We start from the raw sequence: 19,259 nt of genomic DNA, 5'->3' as shown, positions 1-19,259 counted from the left end.
ATAAAATTATATTGAGAACCTTAAAAAAAAACAAATTCCATTAACAAGGACAACAAAGTCTAAGACTCCTGAAATGGAAGAGGACTATCACCTTTTACTAAATATGCAAGTCTCCATAAAGTAAAACTTAGGAAAAGGGAATCAATTTTACACCCCAATCCATGGGACATTAGTTTCTGAAATACCAAAAACAAAAACAAAACAAAACAAAAAACCCCTACTTATTTCACTCATGGGTAGGTTCCATAGAATGGAATCAAAGTAAAACAATAAAATGCATATTCAGTGCATGGGAAGTAAATAGGTATATATTCTACATACATACATAAAAAATTTTATTTATTTTTTTTTAAATTTTTTATTTATTTATGATAGTCACACAGAGAGAGAGAGAGGCAGAAACATAGGCAGAAGGAGAAGCAGGCTCCATGCAGGCTCCATGCACCAGGAGCCTGATGTGGGATTCGATCCCGGGTCTCCAGGATCGCGCCCTGGGCCAAAGGCAGGCGCCAAACCGCTGCGCCACCCAGGGATCCCCATAAAAAATTTTAATTCAAAAATTAAAATCCTGGTCTAAGCATGGAATTATTCTGGGTTTGCCCGTAGTAATACTTAACTCTTACTATGTAATATCATGAATGCTTATTAACTACTAAAATTTGAGAGTCAACACACAACTCTGTCCTACAATTATGTTTATTAAAAACTGACATAAACAAACAAAACCTGTACAAAAAATATCCCCACCCAATCATGTACCACTTTGAAATAGTAATCTTGAGAGCCATTATCGCCTAGGACCCCCTCTTCCTCTACCCCGACCGCGTCCTCTTCCTCTTCCCCGGCCTCGGCCTCTTCCTGCAACTAAGAAAAGAGAAAAAACAAGGTCAATTCTCTTCTACACTAATTGTTACCTGGGCCACCATAAACAGCATCTACAGGAAAGAAAACTTTAACCCAGCTTCTCTCAAATGTGACCTCAGTCATCCCTCCCAACACATTATCAAGCAGAATCAAAAACTGCTGGCTTACAAAGATATTTTTGCTCCATTTGATTTACTGAGAAATTCATCAAGTTTTAAATTATCTTTCTTTTTCTTATGTCTCAAATTCAGCACAAAATAAAATCCAGATGATCTGAACCTTACACAATATGGAAGAGATATCATATCAATAGAACAGAACATGAACATCATGTGCTAGATTTTTTTGTTACTGAATAGTCCAAACAAGTTAATTCAAAGCTAAGAAAGTTTAAAATACATTACATCCAACAATCTTATGACTCTTGAGACGCTTAAAGTTATTTGATCCAATCATAACCAAGTACTTTAAATCTTATAGCAACATCCCCTGTCAGCTGGTCTCCTAACTGTACTTGAGTATTACAGTGACAGAAAACTCATTTCTCAAATGAACTTACTTCAGTCTTTGGAGAGCTAGGAGTACTAAAAAAAAAAAAAAAAAAATTCCTGGCGTGAAGCTCAAGCCAGTCACATTCTAAACTTCCACCCATTGTTGCCAACTAGCCATACAAAGAAACAAAGTCTAGGACTTCTGTTAAAACAAGGAAGCTTAACAGCATTGATCTCTAATTCCTTCTGAAATACTACTCATGACGGAAAAGGAGTAAAAATGGTAAATAATCCATAAAGAAAAAGAAAGAGGAGGGACGCCTGGGTGGCTCAGCAGTTGAGTGTCTGCCTTTGGCTCGGGGCGTGGTCCCAGGGTCCCAGGATTGAGTCCCACATTGGGCTCCCTGCATGGAAGCCTGCTTCTCCCTCTGCCTATGTCTCTGCCTCTCTCTCTGTGTCTCTCATGAATTTTTTCTTAAGATTTTATTTATTCATGAGACACAGAGAGAGAGAGAGGGAGGGAAAGAGGGTGAGAGAAAGGCAAAGACACACGCAGAGGGAGAAGCAGGCTCCATGCAGGGAGCCTGATATGGGACTCCATTCCGGGACTCCAGGATCACGCCCTGGGCCAGAGGCAGGCGCTAAACCGCTGAGCCACCCAGGGATCCCCTGTGTCTCTCATGAATTGAAAAAAAGAAAAAGAAAGAAAGAAAGAAAAAGAAGAGAGAGTGGTTGAAAAATTTCAACAAATTTTTAAGTCAGAAAGAAGACTAATAACTGTAAATGTTTAATAAAGGGAGAATAACTCTAAGAAGACTGAAGACCTTAGGAGCCAAGGGTGAGATGAGGCAGGAGGCTAAAAATGAACAAAATGGTTGACAATCATGTGGAGCAAAAGAATGGTCAGTCCTCTCTTCCCCACCTTGCAAAGCTATTAATTTCCCTGACAGGTAGGTAGGCAAGAAAAGGTAAACTAAACCTAAAAACACTTCAGTCTTCAGATTTGAAAATATTTGCAAAGTGGATAGCAGCAAGAGACAGAACTGAGGAGAATGAATTTAGCATTTTTCAGGCTATGGGTTGCAACCTAAATTTTTTTTTTTCTTAACTAAAAGAGCATAGAAAACATATAGACATTTGCAAGTATTAAGACTAATTCTTCCTGAGATTTTTGTTTTGGTTATATGCATGAATGGGCCATGATGCAAAGTATATTTCTTTTTTTTTTTTTTTAAGATTTTATTTATTTATTCATGATAGTCACAGAGAGAGAGAGAGAGAGAGGCAGAGACACAGGCAGAGGGAGAAGCAGGCTCCATGCACTGGGAGCCCGACGTGGGATTCGATCCCGGGTCTCCAGGATCGCGCCCTGGGCCAAAGGCAGGCGCCAAACCGCTGTGCCACCCAGGGATCCCAACAAAGTATATTTCTTAGTGGAAAGAGGGCATAAAAGTCTCAAAATCAATGTATTAAGTGACTGTCTACAAAACACCCAGCCCTTTCTCCTTCTCTACTCCTATAATGCTGGCTGCTAGGCATTATCTCCTACAATAGATGAGCAGAATCTTTTTGTGGGAGGGGTGGGGAGTGCAAAGCTTCAGAAATGACTCTAGATCCTGAAATTTTGGGTTTCCTCAGTGAAGAGGCTAACTCACTTCTGAACCACCCTACAGTGAGACTCAAGCTTATGGGTCCAGCCTCCCCTCCCAGAACTTCTCTTCCTAGGATTCTATTATTTAAATAAATGGTCAAAGTACAAGATATTCAAGTCAAGCCTACAACATAAAGATCAAAGAGAGCAAATTTGGGAAAGAGAAAGATCAGTCAATCAAGAAACAAACTCTTAACTATGTAAGAGAACAAACTGATGGTTACTAGAGAGGAGGGGGATGGGGAGATGGGTGAAATAGGTGATGGGGGTTAAAGAGTACATTCGCCACATATCAAACTGTTGAATCACTATGTTGTACACCTGAAACTAATATAACATTGTATGTTTACTAACTGGAATATAAAAACCTGAAAAATCTTGAGTATGTCTCTGCCTCTATCTGTGTGTCTCTCATGAATAAATAAAATCTTTAAAAAATAATGTTTATAATCCTTCAAACTTACCAGCTTCCCTTTTCTTAGATTTCACCTTTGGTTCAACATCCACAAGTAGTGTATCCAGAGGTAAGCTGTCTGGTAGAATGAAATATCGAATGTTATTCCCTCGAATACTCAGTGTTTCCAGCTGTACTGGTTCTCTATTCTTCAAAGTCATTTTCACAGCTTTAAGATGTGTATTCATGCTGACATCTACACCTACAGGGGAAAAAAGAGAGAGCTTATTAGCATGATAAAGAAGGCAACCAGTAAATCTATCAAGCCGAAGTAAATAACACAATACAAAAGAATACTGCCCATTCTGCTATACTCTAGGACACTGCCTATTCTGTAAGACTCTAGGACACAATTTAGTACAACTGGTTAATGGGTGAATAATGTCAATATAAACCAAAAATCCTTTCTTCGGAGATTATCTCTAGTACATTAATGTTTTGCATGATTAGGTATGCTTACAGATGTGAATGCAGCAAGCCACGGAGGAACCCTGAGTGATACCTGACTCATTCCCACTGTGCCCAGGTATTCTCATCTCAGGGCGTTCTCACTATCTCCATAACTTCCTTATACCCCATGTCACCAAGCTGTAAGTCTTGTTTTATTTTTTATTTTTAAAGATTTATTTATTTATTCAAAGAGAGAGAGGCAGAGGAAGAAGCAGGCTCTATGCAGGAAGCGCGACATGGGACTCGATCCCAGGTCTCCAGGATCACACCCAGGGCTGCAGGCGGCGCTAAACCTCTGCGCCACCCGAGCTGCCCCTGTAAGTCTTGTTTTAAATAAAAGATCCTATATATATTGCAGTATTTTCCTTGTTACTAGGAATTTAACACATCTTTTTAACTGCTTTTTGAAGGAATCTTACTGTTTTTAGTACTTTAATTCCCAAGTTGCACAAGTTTTGAATGCTCTGCCTCAAACTATTTTTCCCATTGCTTTTAGTGTGAGATTTTGTAAAAGAAAAGCACAATTTTCTAGAATGAATATTATGGCATTATCTTAGAAATACCCAATTATTGGAGCCTTTGCCAATATATCTGAACAAATGGGTAACAAAAGACCTAGTTTATTTCTATTCCTACAAAGTTAGACCAGAAAACATGAATTCTCTTAACTTTCCCAACATCTACTTCAAATAGCAATTATGGTCAGTGCCACAGGGTCACTAACCATGTTACTGAAACCTCATATTATTCTGATTTCCTTTAAAGCAATTGGTGTCACATACACAAATATACTCAAATACTATCAGTTTAACACTGTATTTCTATTGGTTTACTCAGATGCTGGATCTACATGTTAAAAAATTATTTATAAACTTATAATATTTCAGAGACCAGGACCACATGTTGTGACAGCATTTTCATTCACTTGGCTCAGCAATTCTTTTGCAATTTTGCAGGGAACACTTACAACAAGTGAAGAATCTCAGTAGCCTTAAACTATACATACAATTCATTAAAGCAAAGAGTTAAACATGTAAGAAAAAAGACTGAAAGAAAATACTCTCAAATACTCCACCTCCCATATCCCATATATATTTTTACTCAAGGTAATCAAACATGATAATCCCATCCTCTATCTTCAAGGACTTTGCAACTTAACAGGGAACACAAGATTCTAAAAAAAAAAAAAAGAAAAAAGAAAAAAAGAAAGTAGACTTTGGAAGATGCAACATCTTCCAGAGGAAGAGGAACATACACAGGCAAAAGCACAAAAGGCCTGGGAAAAACAACAACGACAACAACAACAACAACAACAACAACAACAGGAAAACAGAGGTCACATAAGATAACCTGAGGAATTCAGCTTGGTCTTAGCACAAGTGCTTAAGGTAAGGCTTAAGAAGGCAAAAAGAGAAAGACGTCTACTACAATAATGTTAAGTAATCAAAAAAGAATTCTGGCCTTAAAGGTGGAAGAGGTGGGGAAAAAGAAGTGTTATAAAGCTGTCTAATGTCCATACCTGTGATTGTTCCATGAACCTGTGTTCCATTCTTTAATTCGATGGTTACAGTTTCGTGACTCAATTTCATCAAAAATCTGTAAAAACAGAATATAGTAAGTGTTCACCTTTAACATTTTACAGTCTTTTTTAAGTCAAAGGGTTAAATTTCTAGAATGTTCAAAATCTGCTATCGATGGACCTGTATCTATTCCTATTACTAGGGATCCCTGGGTGGCGCAGCGGTTTGGCGCCTGCCTTTGGCCCAGGGCGCGATCCTGGATACCCGGGATCGAATCCCATGTCAGGCTCCCGGTGCATGGAGCCTGCTTCTCCCTCTGCCTATGTCTCTGCCTCTCTCTCTCTGTGTGACTATCATAAATAAATAAAAATTTAAAAAAAATATTCCTATTACTAATCTGCATAACAATTTCAACCTTCCTTGAATTATATCCTCAGAATTTATGAAGGAGCATAGTAAAGAAACTGCCAACTAGACATTCTGATTCTCTTAAACCATCATACAGCTTAACCTCCAATCTATGCATAACAGATCCTAAAGTCATTATAATCCACAAAATTGAAACCAAGAAATTATATGAAAGTGGTCAAAAGGTACAAACTTCCAGTTATGAGGTAAATTAGTATTAGGAATGTGACATACACCATGATGACTACAATTATTAACTCTATTGTAGAGTACATCTGAAAGTTGCTGAGAGAGTAGATCCTAAAAGTTCTCATCACAGAAAAAAAAACATTTTTTCCTTTCTCTTTTTTTAGTATCCATACTAGATGATGTATGTTAACTAAACTTTCTGTGGTAATCATTTTACACTATACATAAGCCAAATCACTATGCTGTACACCTTAAACTTATATAGAGCTGTATGTCAATTCTCACTAAAGTGAAAAAAAAATTATTACTGGTCATAAAAAATTACACATTTCCTATATGTATACAAAGGAGAAGTCTCCCTTTCTAATTCCTCTTCATATACATGGGGAGATTCTTCTAGACTGTTTTATATGCACTAATAAGCATATACATAAATGTTTTTATGCAAATTGGGACATAACTTAATTGACTTCTATACCCTGTAATTCTCATTCAGCAGCTTATATTAAAAACATTTTAAAATACTGTGTATTTTACTGTGGGTGGCTCAATTGGTTGGCTAAGTATCTGCCTTCGGCTCAGGTCATGATCCCAGGTTCCTGGGATTGAGCCCTGTGTGCTCAGTGGGGAGTCTGCTTCTCCCTCCTCCACTGCTTGTTCTTTGTCAAATAAATATTTAAAAAGAAAAAGAAATACATATGCTTATCACGAATCCATTTATACAAATCCTTAGCAACACTAATTGCTACCAACATTTTTTGTCAATTCTACAGAGAAAAAAAAGAATTTGTTTTTCCCTTTCACTCGTAAGACTTAACACCTTTTCACGAACATGGGAAATTTCTATTTCTTTTCTGAACTACCTATTCACAATATTCACACATTTTCTTTTTCCTTTTTCCCCCACATTTTCAATTAGGTAAAAAATTTTTTTTTCATTTTCTACCAGTTTGGCCATAGCCATTCAAGTTTGTGGTTTTCATTTTTAGTGTTTTTTTTTTTTTTTAAGATTTATTCATGAGAGACAGAGAGAGAGAGGCAGAGACATAGGCCGAGGGAGAAGTGGGACCAGAACCCCAGGATCAGGCCTGAGCCAAAGGCAGATGCTCAACCACTGAGCCACTCAGGTGTCCCTAGATTGTTAAATTTGTGAATACTTCTCCTGGATTAATCTGTTTAAGAAGAGGTTTCCCACTCCAAGACTGTAAATAGCCGTTTTCCTTCTAGTTACCTTTTCTCAGGATTTTATTTATTTTGAGAGAGAGAATGTACATGTGCAGGGGATGGGGTAGAGGGAGAGGAAGAGAACCTCAAGCAGACTCTGCACTGTGTGTGGAGCCCAGCACAGGGCTTGATCCCACTACATCCCATACATGGGAACAACAGATCACGGCTAGAGTGGAAACCAACAGATGCTCAACTGACTAAGCCACCCAGGTGCCTCTCTTCTAGTTTTCTGTTTAGAGTTTTAATCCACGTGGAATTCATCTCTTTTCTGTGCAGCATGAGATAGAACTCTGCCTTTATTTTTTCCAATTAGACAGCTAGTTGCCTCAATGTTTACTGAATAATCCATTCATACCCCATTTCACCTAGTCTTTTGTTCTCCCATACCTATTATTATGAAATATTTCAGAAAAAGAAAAATGGAAATGTTCGCAAACTATTAAATGTTACCATTTATGTGGGAGTGTCCCCACACAACTTATACTTTCACCATATAATCTGTACTTATTCATTTTCTAATGAGGACACACTCCTACATAATTATAATACCACATTCACATCCAGGAAAATGAAGTAATCCTGCAATATGATACAACAATGTAGTTCGTGGTTTCTAAATTATAATTCATAATAAATTAAAATTTTCTAATTTAGAGTACAAATTCCTACTTTATAATACATTGTATACCCTATTATAGCATCACACTGAATGGTACATGTAGAATCACCTATTTCACTTCCCCATTAGACTACTAAGGGTTAAGGATCAAGATCTTTATATCTTTTTTTCTTTTTAAAACTTTATTTATTAGAGACACAGAGAGAGCGAGAGCAAGAGAGAGGCAGAAACACAGGCAGACGGAGAAGCAGGCTCCACGCAGGGAGCCCGATGTGGGACTCGATCCCAGGTCTCCAGGATCACATCCTAAGCTGAATGCAGGCACTAAATCGCTGAGCCACCAGGGCTGCCCAAGATCTTTATATCTAATCCTGGGTGGTCACAGGCACTGACAGCTGGCTGAAATGCTTCACTGATTAACAGGGAAGAGATATTAAAATACCACTTTTTTAGTGGCACAGACAGTCATCAAAAAGAGGGGACACTTGGTTTGGGACTTATCAAATCTCAGATTTTAAAAAGTTACTCTGCCCTGGGATGCCTGGGTATCTTAGTGGCTGAGTGTCTGCCAAAGATCAGGTCATGATCCTGTGGTCCTGGGATGGAGTCCCACATCAGGCTCCCGACAGGGAGTCTGCTCCTCCCTCTGCCTATGTCTCTGCCTCTCTGTGTGTCTCTCATGAATAAATAAATAGATCTTAAGAAAAAAAGTTAACCTGTCCTTGTTTAAATATCCATGTATCAAATCCTTTTCATATTTGTTGTCAAGAAAATAATCTCTCAATAAACTGTTAATGTGTTATTTCATTGGACAAGAATTCTTTAAGCACTAAGTTTAATAATCACAAAGCTATATTAGCCTAGAAATTTCATCTAACAGTTTCTTTCCATTGTCAAGATTTGGTTTTTAAAAATCTTCTATTTTGGAGCACCTGCCTGACTCAATAGGTAGAGCATGCAATTCTTTATACCTAGGTCATGAGTTTGAGCCCCACATTGGGCATATAGTTTACTTAAGTTAAAAAACTCTTTTAATTGTCCCCCTTAGTAATAAAGTTTAACTTTTCTTAAAGATTTATTCCAGAGGGGGGAAAAGAGGGAGAAAGGAGGGGAGGCGGGAAGGAGAGAAAGAGAACACAGTGCACAAGAATGTGTTCACAGGAGGGGGGAGGCAAAGGGAGACAAGTAGAAAGTAGACTTCCTGCAGAATGGGCAATCCCATGTGGGGCTGATCCCAGGACCCTGAGATCATGATCTGAGCCAAAATCCGGAGTTGGACGCTTAACTGACTGAGCCACCCAGGCGCCCAATACTTAACTTTTATAGAAACTCAAATCATTTGTGGAAATAGGATTAAAGTAAAGATAAGATATTTTAGTAATCAATCTACCATATGAAAGTAAAAAGGAAAACTAAGGTAAGCAAAATGGTTTCTGAAGGAATCAAAATTCATCAAGTCCAAGGATGTTTCTTTGACAAATATTTATCATTATGTGGTAGTCCCTGTGCCTGACAATGAGGACCAAAAAGAAGTATGACTAGGGACGCCTGGGTGGCTCAGTGGTTGAGCCTCTGCCTTTGGCTCAGCTCAGGTCGTGATCCTGGGGTCCTGGGATTGAGTCCCACATCGGGCTCCCTGCATGGAGCCTGCTTCTCCCTCTGCCTGTGTCTCTGTCTCTCTCTGTGTGTCTCTCATGAATAAATAAATAAAATCTTAAAAAAAGAAAAAAGCTTCTAAAGGGTTTCTATCAATGAAGTGGAGTGCCAGGGTCATATTCACAGTGGAAGACAAATTAGGTGGCTAGAGCAGTACACAGGTTAAAGTTACAGTTATCAAGACATGGGAACAATAGATCAATGAAACAGAACAGAGTCCATAAATGAATCCACATTTATGTAGTTAGTTTTCTACAATTTCTACAGTACCAAAGAGACTGTCAAAGCACTCCAATAGGCAAAAGAAAGCCTTTTCAACAAATGATGAAATCTATGGTAACGGGGGTTTATACTCCCTAAAAATATGGAAGAACTAGAAATCTATATAGAAAAAATGAACCTGAAAAAAAAAAAAAAGAACCTGGACCACTAATTCACAATACTTAACAAGCTTAATTCAAGAGAGATCACAGGCCTAAACATAAAAGATAAAATCATAAAGCTTTATGAGGAAAACATAGGAGAATAACTTCATGGTTTGAGGGTAGACGAAAATTTGACAGTACACAGAGAATAATCATAAAAGGAAAAGCTGATAAATTAAAACTTCCTCAGAATAAGCTTCTGCTCACCAAAAGACATTCTTAAGGAAATGAACAAAGAAGTCAAACTGGGGGAAATTATACCCGACAAAGGACTAGTATACAGAATATATAAAGAACTTCTACAACTCAATAATAAAACAACACAATCAAAACCAAACACTTCACAAAGATACACGAATGGCAATAAGAAGGTGAAAGTGTTCAACTTCATTAGTCATTGGAAAATGCAAATGAAAACCATAACAAAACACAACTACACTGAAATGGCTAAAATTAAACTGACCACAAATAAATGCTGGTAAGGTGTGGAACAGTGGGAATTCTAATATACTGTTGTTGGGAGTGAAAGTGGTATACAACTACTTTGGAAAATGGTCTAGCTTTTTTTTTTTTTTTTTTTTTTTTTAAGGGGTGAGGGACAGCAAGAGAGAGAGAATCTTAAGCAGGCTGAATGCCCAGGGTGAGCCCTGACTTGGGGCTTGATTTCACAACCCTGAGATCATGACCTGAGCCAAAATCAAAGAGTTAACTGATTGAGGGCCACCTGGGTGGCTCAGCAGTTGAGCATCTGCCTTTGGCTCAGGTCAGGATCCCCGGGTCTGGAATCCAGTCCCACATCAGGCTCCCCCCCAGGGAGCCTGCTTTTCCCTCTGCCTAGGTCTCTGCCTCTCACTATGTGTCTCTTGTGAATAAATAAAATCTTCAAAAAAGAATTAAAAAAAGAGTTAACTGATTGAGCCACCCAGGTGCCCCTGGCATTTTCTTACGAAACTAAATGTTTTATTTATCCATGCTATGATTTAGCAGTTCCACTCCTAAGTATATACCTCCCAAAATAAAAAAGGCTTGCACAAGAATGTTCAAGGCAGGGTTTTTTTGAAAGATTTTATTTATTTATTTATGAGAAGAGAGAGAGAGAGAGGCAGAGACACAGGCAGAAGAAGCAGGCTCCATGCAGGGAACCCGATGTGGGACTCCATCCTGGGTCTCCAGGATCACGCCTTGAGTAGAAAGTGGTGCTAAACCGCTGAGCCACCCGGGGCTGCCCTAGAATAAATGGTTTTCTTTTTCTTTTTTTAAGATTTTATTTATTTATTCATGAGAGAGAGAGAGAGAGGAGAGAGAGAGGGAGAGAGAGAGAGAGAGAGAGAGAGAAGCAGGCTCCATGCAGGGAGCCTGACCTGGGACTCAATCCCCGGTCTCCAGGATTAGGCACTGGGCTGAAGGTGGCGCTAAACTGCTGCGCCACCAGGGCTGTCTGCAAGGAATTTTTAAAGAAAATGTGTAACTTTTAACTTTTTAAAGAGTTTATTTTTAAGCAACCTCTACACTCAATGCAGTGCTCAAACTTACCTGCTCCACCTAATGAGCCAGCCAGGCTGCCCTGAAAATATGTAACTTTTAGGCATACAACACATTACTATTTGCTAATAAAATGAAACACATTACTGATACAAGCCACAATGTGGAAGAATCTCAAAAATATGCTGCATAAAAGAAATTTTACACAAAAAAAATGCATACTGCATGATTCTACATTATATGAAATTCTACTGCAAGCAAAACTAAACTACGATAGAAGAAATTGATTGCACTGGGGGTATGAGAACAGAGACTGACTAGGAAGGGCTTGAGGTTTCGGTAATGTTCCATATTCCACATCTCAACAGGGGTTTGGGTTATACAGATGTGTAAATTTTTCAAAACTGGCAAATGTACATTGTATTTCATTGCATGAGATAGTCACCTCAAGAAGTAAAATTAAAAACCTTGGGTGGAAATAAAAGAAAGCTTTTATGACTCAGTGGTGCCACTGGAATGAATGACAGCAAAGGTATCTTGGCAGAAAAGAGTTATCCCAGCTCAGAAATCAAACAGATTTGAATTCTTTCCGATGAATCCTTCCCTTTGAATTCGTTCTTACTGAAACTTAAATATCCAGATAATATCCTTCATAGCACCCAAAAACATACCGCTTGCATAGTATCCTTCAGGATCCAAATCCACACTAACTGAATTCAAAAACCAAAGAAAACTGGATAATGTTGGGGATCCCTGGGTGGCTCCGCGGTTTAGTGCCTGCCTTCAGCCTGGGGTGTGATCCTGGAGAACAGGGATGGAGTCTGGCATCAGGCTCTCTGCAGGAAGCCTGTTTCTCCCTCTGCCTGTGTCTCTGCCTCTCTCTCTGTCTCTCAAGAATAAATAAACAAAAAAAAATTTTTTAAAGAAAATTGGATAATGAGAGATACTTCTATGAGGTAGGTAAAAACTGTGAAAACCTGGCAATTTTATGAGATTATTAAGAAAGATGTCAAAGTAAACTCCCAGGTTTTTGGTTAGAGTGGCAGTAAAGGATGATAGTGCCATCAACCACTGTACAGAAATAAGTCAACCAAAAATGCAAAGCAGTTAGACAAATACTCATTTTCTTGGAACAAAACATATTCACCAGTAAGAAGAAATTTTATTTCTACAGTCTAAACAAAGAATAGGGTTCAGTACAGCCTTTAAAATTTTCAGGAAAATTGTGTCACAACATGCAGTTTCTTTAAATGAGATAAACGGATTCTAAAGAGTGTGACACAAAACTATAAGTAGATTCAAATAGGTAGGGATTGAGAAATTGTGAAAATATACTTTAAATTCTGGGGTGTTTTTCTCCAAAGTTACAGTTCGACTAAAAATTAACCTTAAATGCCTTCCTTAAGAACTCCGAATACATATTGAGGGTTTTATACGTTATTTCAATCACACTAGAAATTGTCTATTTGTCTGTCTTCGCAAAATAGTTCAAAGAACACCTTAAAAAAACAAAATCCACTGCCTGTGCCTAGTGTAATAGGTGCCCAATAATTGATTGATCGCAATAAGACTAATCTTGATTCAGACAAAAGACTAGCTACATTTATAACTAATTTAATCAGAAATCTCCTCTATGTTCCAGGCTCCCTGCCTCAAGGAAAAACACCAAAACCTTATCTGCAGATAGTTTAGAATGAATTACTCAAATCATAAACCAATAGGCTCAACTAACCAATGAAGTTTAAACACAAGAGAATAGTGATCATCTGCTAATCAGCCACAAATACGTAAAGTGACTCTGCCAGACGTTGGGAGATTCTTCCTGAATTAAAGTCCTATTTTGTTTTCTTTTTTTTTATTTTAAAGATTTTATTTATTTATTTATTTATCTATTTATTTATTTATTCATTCATTCATTCATGAGAGACACAGGGAGAGAGAAAGGCATAGACACAGGCAGAGGGAGAAGCAGGCTCCATGCTGGGAGCCCGACGTAGGACTCGATCCTGGGTCTCCAGGATCATTCCCTGGGCCGAAAGTGGCGCTAAACCGCTGAGCCACCCAGGGATCCCTAAAGTCCTATTTTGAAGGGAAATGGGAGTTGGGTAATCTTAACTGTAAGGAGTCAGAAAAGAAAAGAAAAGAAAAGAAAAGAAAAGAAAAGAAAAGAAAAGAGAAAAGAAAAGAAAAAGAAAAGGGAAAAGGAAAGACCAAAAAACCAGAAGTCCAATCCTGATTTAAAACATTTCGGAAATGGGTTTCGTCATTTCCTGATGAACCCCTGCAGCTTCTAAGTACATTCTAAAAGCTGCTTAACGGGACGTCTGGGTGGCTCAGCGGCAGGGCAGCTGCCTTTGGCTCAGGTCGTGATCCCGGGACCCGGGATCGAGTCCCACGTCGGGCTCCCTGCATGGAGCCTGCCTCTCCCTCTGCCTCTCTATGTGTGTCTCTGATGAATAAATAAATAAATCTTTAAAAAAATAATAAATAAATAAAAGCTCGTTAACTTAATGCAACGCGTACAATTTTCCTTAGGCCTCCCACGTTCTCCGGGAGCGTATATTTAGTCGTCTTTGCGGGTCCTGAGGGCTGAGACCGGCCAGAAAAATCATCTAGACTAGAGTACGAGTTCTAAGGGAACGAACGTCTTCTACCAACCGCAAACAGAAGCCTGTAAGCCTGGCGCCGCCGCCTTGCAGGCCTCTAAGACACTAGGGGGGAAGAAATGGCCAGGCCTTCACGTCCACTAGCCTGAAGACACGCGGGGGCCGCGCGCCAACGAGTCTGAAGCCCCGGCGGCAGCGCCCGCGACGGCGCGGCCAAGCTGGGGCGGGGGCGGCGGGAGCGGCGGGAGCGGCGGGCGCCGGAGGCCGTTAGCAGGCCGCGCGCGCACGCGGCTTTCCCGCCTCCCGCAAAGGGGCAGCGCGGCCTCCCGCTCGCCGCCCAAATCGTCACAGCCCCCACCCCGCCGGGCTACCCCCTCACCTCACGAGCTTCATCCTGGCGGCGCCGTCGCTCTTTCAGCCCGTTAATGTACAGAACCGGACTACCAAGGCCCGAAAACCTAGGAGTATGAATGGCCGGAAACGCCTACTCCTCGGGCTCGGACGTAAAGGGCGCGAGGAACGCTGAGAACGCGAGGCGGAAGCGCCGAGGCCCCCGGAGCCGCACTCCCTTCCGGCCGCGCCCAACCTCACGGCGGCCCCTGGCGGCTGGAGGTGTGCCTTGCGCCTGCTGAGCGCTTTGAGAGCCGGTCCAGGAGGAAAATTCCAGTAAGGGCGGGGATTTGGGGAGCTCAGATCCAATTAGTAGGCCGGGCCGCGGGCCGCGGGCTCAGAGTCCTGTGTTACGGGGCAGTAAATACACTCGCGAAGGAAATGTAGTTCTGACAAAGCCCAAAAAATTATGCGAATTCAGCTCCAACACCGGGAATGTACCTGAAGAAAATCACACAGTTTAGCTTATTATTTTTACTTTAAATTCTAGTCACAGGGGCACCTGGGTGGCTCAGTGGTTGAGTGTCTGCCTTTGGCTCAGGTCGTGATCCCAGGGTCCTGGGATGGAGTCTTGCATGAGGCTCCCCTGCATGGAGCCTGCTTCTCCCTCTGCCTGTGTCCCTGCCTCTCTCTGTGTATCTCTCATGAATAAATAAATGAAATCTTTTTTTTTTTAATTTTATTTATTTATGATAGTCACACAGAGATAGAGACAGAGGTAGAGACACAGGCAGAGGGAGAAGCAGGCTCCATGCACCGGGAGCCCGACGTGGGATTCGATCTCAGATCTCCAGGATCGCGCCCTGGGCCAAAGGCAGGCGCCAAACCACTGCGCCACCCAGGGATCCCTAAAATCTTTTTCTTTAAAGATTTTATTTATTTATGAAACAGAGAGAGAGAGGCAGAGACACAGGCAGAGGGAGAAGCAGTCTCCATGCAGGGAGCCCGACGTGGGACTCAACTCCCGGGTCTCCAGGATCACACCCTGGGCCGAAGGCAGGCGCTAAACCGCTGAGCCACCCAGGGATTCCCTAAATAAATAACATCTTAAAAAAAATTTGGTCACAAACCTCAGAATGGCACCTACATTGTTGAGAGCTCTTGTCTCTAATAAGCTCACAAACTATTTCATACCTTCCCTGTACTCTCCCTCTGAAACCTTTTACAGTGTCTTCCTAAGATCACTCTCTGCTAATATTTCCTCTTTCGAGAAGACCGGAAGCCATCCTTTTAGAACTTTCTTCCAGTTAGAAAGGTAGATGTATCATTGCTCCTTTCCAAGGCAAGTTCCTCTTCATTGTAGTCTGGCTCCCATCTTTCATTTTTCTCAAGAATTTCACTCCTTCTGGGCAGCCCCGGTGGCGCAGCGGTTTAGCGCCGCCTGCAGCCCAGGGCGCGATCCTGGAGACCCGGGATTGAGTCCCACGTCGGGCTCCCAGCATGGAGCCTGCTTCTCCCTCTGCCTGTGTCTCTGCCTCTCTCTCTCCCTCTGCATCTCTATGAATAAATAAATAAATCTAAAAAAAAAAAAAAAAAAGAATTTCACTCCTTCAGTTACCTCCTAACTTGAATCATTAATTTCTCCTTCTTCACAGGATTTTATAAAATAAGCATACAAATTCATCTTAAAAACAAAACAAAATTCTCCTCTGATGCAGCTGTAGCTACTGCTAGAGTTCTTTCACATAAAGACCTCTTGAGTGATTATTGCAGCAAGGTCCACAACAGCCAAACTATGGAAAGAACCCAGATGTCCATCCACAGATGAATGTGTATGTAAGGAAAAAGTGGTATGATATATATACAATGGAATACTACTCAACTATATCAATCCATATCAAAAAATGAAATCTTTTTTTTATTTTTTTGCAGCAATATGGATGGATGGAACTAGAGGGTATTATGCTAAGCAAAATAAGTCAATCAGAGAAAGACAATTATCTCACATGTGAAATTTAATAAACAAAACAGGATCATGGGGAAGAGAGGAAAAAATAAAACAAGATAAAGGCAGAGAGGGAGACAAACAATAAGAGATTTTTAATCATAGGAAACAAACAGGGTGGCTGGAGGGAAGAGAGTGGGCAATGGGCCGATGGATGTTAAGGAGGGCACCTGATGTAATGAGCACTAGGTGTTATGTAAGACTGATGAATCATTGACCTCTACCTCTGAAACTAATAATACACTATATGTAAATTAAATTTAAATTAAAAAAATTTAAAAACTTCTTGAATGAATTGTCTGCACTTGTTTTATCACCTCTAATTCACTCTTCGAACTCCATTGAAATATCTTTTCTGTTTTTAATATTTAAATTCAATTTGCCGGGATCCCTGGGTGGCGCAGCGGTTTGGTGCCTGCCTTTGGCCCAGGGCGCGATCCTGAAGACCGGGGATCGAATCCCACGTCGGCTCCCGGTGCATGGAGCCTGCTTCTCCCTCTACCTGTGTCTCTGCCTCTCTCTCTCTCTCTCTCTCTCTGTGTGTGAGTGTGACTATCATAAATAAATAAAAATTAAAAAAAATTCAATTTGCCAATATATGGTATAACACCCAGTGCTCATCTCAAGTGTCCTGAAATTGCTTTTCTAAAGGTCATCAAAAACTGCCAAGATAAACCTCTATTTTCATCTTACTCAACATTTCAGCAGCATTTAACACAAGCACTACCCTTTTGAAACACAAGACACTCCTGACTTTGATGCCAAGCTCACCGTTCTACTCCTATGCCAGTAGTTATATTTTCTAGGTCTCAGCTGCCTCATTCTCTATTGAGCCATTACATGCTGGAGTGCTTCAAGGTTTACCCTAGGTGTATTCTTCTAGTGGATACTTTCTTCTTTAGCCTAGGTGATTGCCTCTAAAACCATGGCTTTACTTTGTATCTCCAGCCTGGACTTCATCCCTGATTATCAGAACTCTTGGATGTGTAAAGCAACGCTCATCAAACTTCAATGTGCATAGGACACACACCTGAGGAAACGTTAGGATGAAAATTCTGATTCAGTTGGTGTGGGAGCTGAAATTCTCTATTTCTAAAAGTCTTTAGTGGATGAAGATGCCCCAAGTCTATGGACCATAATTTGAGTAGTAGGATTGTAATGTTCATTTGTGTGCTATCTTCTCAATATCTATCCATCTCCCTTTCCAACATTTCCTAATAATCTGATGATTCATGTCATCCCGAGGAAGCTGAGTCTATCCTTATGTTCACAGTCTGTTACTTGTCCACAGTGGGATTGGGATATAAACTGATCCAGTCATCCCTTTGCAGGGAATACTCTTTCCTTTAGAATGTGAATGGAGACCTAGTAACCCCTGGTGTTTTATTGGGAACTTCCTTAAAACCAAGAGAAGAATCAGTCTTAGGAGAGAGTTAAAACAAAACAAAACAAAACAAACAAACAAACAAACAAAAACCCATAATGATATTAATAAACATGTGTATTAGAAACAATGCCTAAATATGCCTGTTTAAATTAAGATTAAAGGGGCACCTGAGTGGCTCAGTAACCTAAGCATCGACTGTCGATTTAGGCTCAGGTCATGATCTTAGGGTTGGGAGATGGAGTCCTGCATTTGGCTCTGTGTTGGTCATGGAGCCTGCTTATGGTCATGGCTGCTCTCTCTCGGGCAGCCCAGGTGGCTCACCGGTTTAGCACCACCTTCGGCCCATTGACTCCCATGTCCGGCTCCCTGCATGGAGCCTGCTTCTCCCTCTGCCTGTGTCTCTGCCTCTTCTCTGTGTGTGTCTCTCATCAATAAATAAGTAAAATCTTAAAAACCAACCAACAAACAAACAAATTCTCTCTCTCCTTTTTCCTTCCCCCACAGCATGTGTTCTTTTTTGTGCTCTCTCTCTCTCTCTAAAATTTGATTAAAATTAAGGCTGTGGGAGATGGGTAAAAAATTAATTAAAAATAAATAAAATGAAAAAAAAATAAATTAATAAAATGTACAACTCAGTTCCTCAGTTGCAATATTCACATTAAAAAAAATAACAATACTCACATTTCTAGTGCTCAAGAGCCCTCTGCAGCTATGGCTACCCTGTGGAACCGTGTAGATACAGAACATCTGCATCATCACAAAAAATTTTGATTAGATAGTGCTGCCCTGTTTATTACCATATTTGTTTCCTTCTTTGCATTTAATTGTAATTTACTTATTTATTAACCGACTTGAAAAATGTACTTCTGAACGCAGGGATTTATATCTGTTCTGTTAATTTCTGCATTCTCAGCATCTAGAATAGTGAGTTGTATACAATGTGCCTTCAATAAATATTTGTGAAATAACTGATCATCTTCCCCATCAGAACGTATGCTACATGAGGAAGGAGACCCTGTGTGTATTGTTCACTACAGTATCCCTAGTACTAAGCTCAGGGTACTCCTCTCTGTTATCCTTAAGGCCTTTACTACTTTGGCTCTGCCAACTTTTTAATCCCTTTTCCCCTCAATAATATTGGAATAGTTGAGTTCCTACAACTGGTCAAGCTCACTCTCCTCTCTGGACTTTTGTAATTCAGTTCTTTAATCTGGCTAATACTCATTCCCTCTCAAGTATGTGGGGCCAGAATTATTACTTATATGTGTCAATAGTTACTGTCCTAGAATATGGCAAATTGAAATGCCAGTATCAGTTGATCTGTACCAAACTGCTATACCTTTTGTTTTTATTTTCTAGATTGAAGTGTCTTAGAATTTTAACTCTCTCATAGTAACTCTCTCAAACGTTTATTTCAAATGTTGAAATAAAGTCAACAAGAGTGGACTAACAAAAAAAGCCTTTATTTGCTACTAGCAGAAGAATCAGTCTAAAA

General features: G+C 40.1%; 1 protein-coding gene across 1 annotated transcript; it reads right to left on the bottom strand.

The window, feature by feature from the left end:
- Positions 1-678: 678 nt before the first annotated feature.
- On the bottom strand, positions 679-14,580 carry SNRPD1 (small nuclear ribonucleoprotein D1 polypeptide). The gene is made up of 4 exons (XM_077900233.1): positions 14,422-14,580; positions 5,430-5,506; positions 3,471-3,662; positions 679-864 (listed from the first exon to the last, which is right to left on the bottom strand). Exons 1-4 carry the CDS (start codon positions 14,433-14,435, stop codon positions 788-790), a joined length of 360 nt encoding a protein of 119 aa, XP_077756359.1. The 5' UTR covers positions 14,436-14,580; the 3' UTR covers positions 679-787.
- Positions 14,581-19,259: the final 4,679 nt, after the last annotated feature.

The sequence above is a fragment of the Canis aureus genome, chromosome 6 (genome assembly GCF_053574225.1).
Source record: "Canis aureus isolate CA01 chromosome 6, VMU_Caureus_v.1.0, whole genome shotgun sequence".
In the NCBI taxonomy this organism is placed as follows: domain Eukaryota; kingdom Metazoa; phylum Chordata; class Mammalia; order Carnivora; family Canidae; genus Canis; species Canis aureus.
This window is presented reverse-complemented; position numbering and strand designations above follow the sequence as displayed.

Excerpts from the sequence above, each read along its gene's own strand:
- SNRPD1 (XM_077900233.1), bottom strand. Across the intron at positions 3,663-5,429 it reads GGTTCATGGAACAATCACAG|GTGTAGATGTCAGCATGAAT; the intron begins GTATGGACATTA and ends TTTCCCCTGTAG. Across the intron at positions 865-3,470 it reads ATCTAAGAAAAGGGAAGCTG|TTGCAGGAAGAGGCCGAGGC; the intron begins GTAAGTTTGAAG and ends CTCTTTTCTTAG.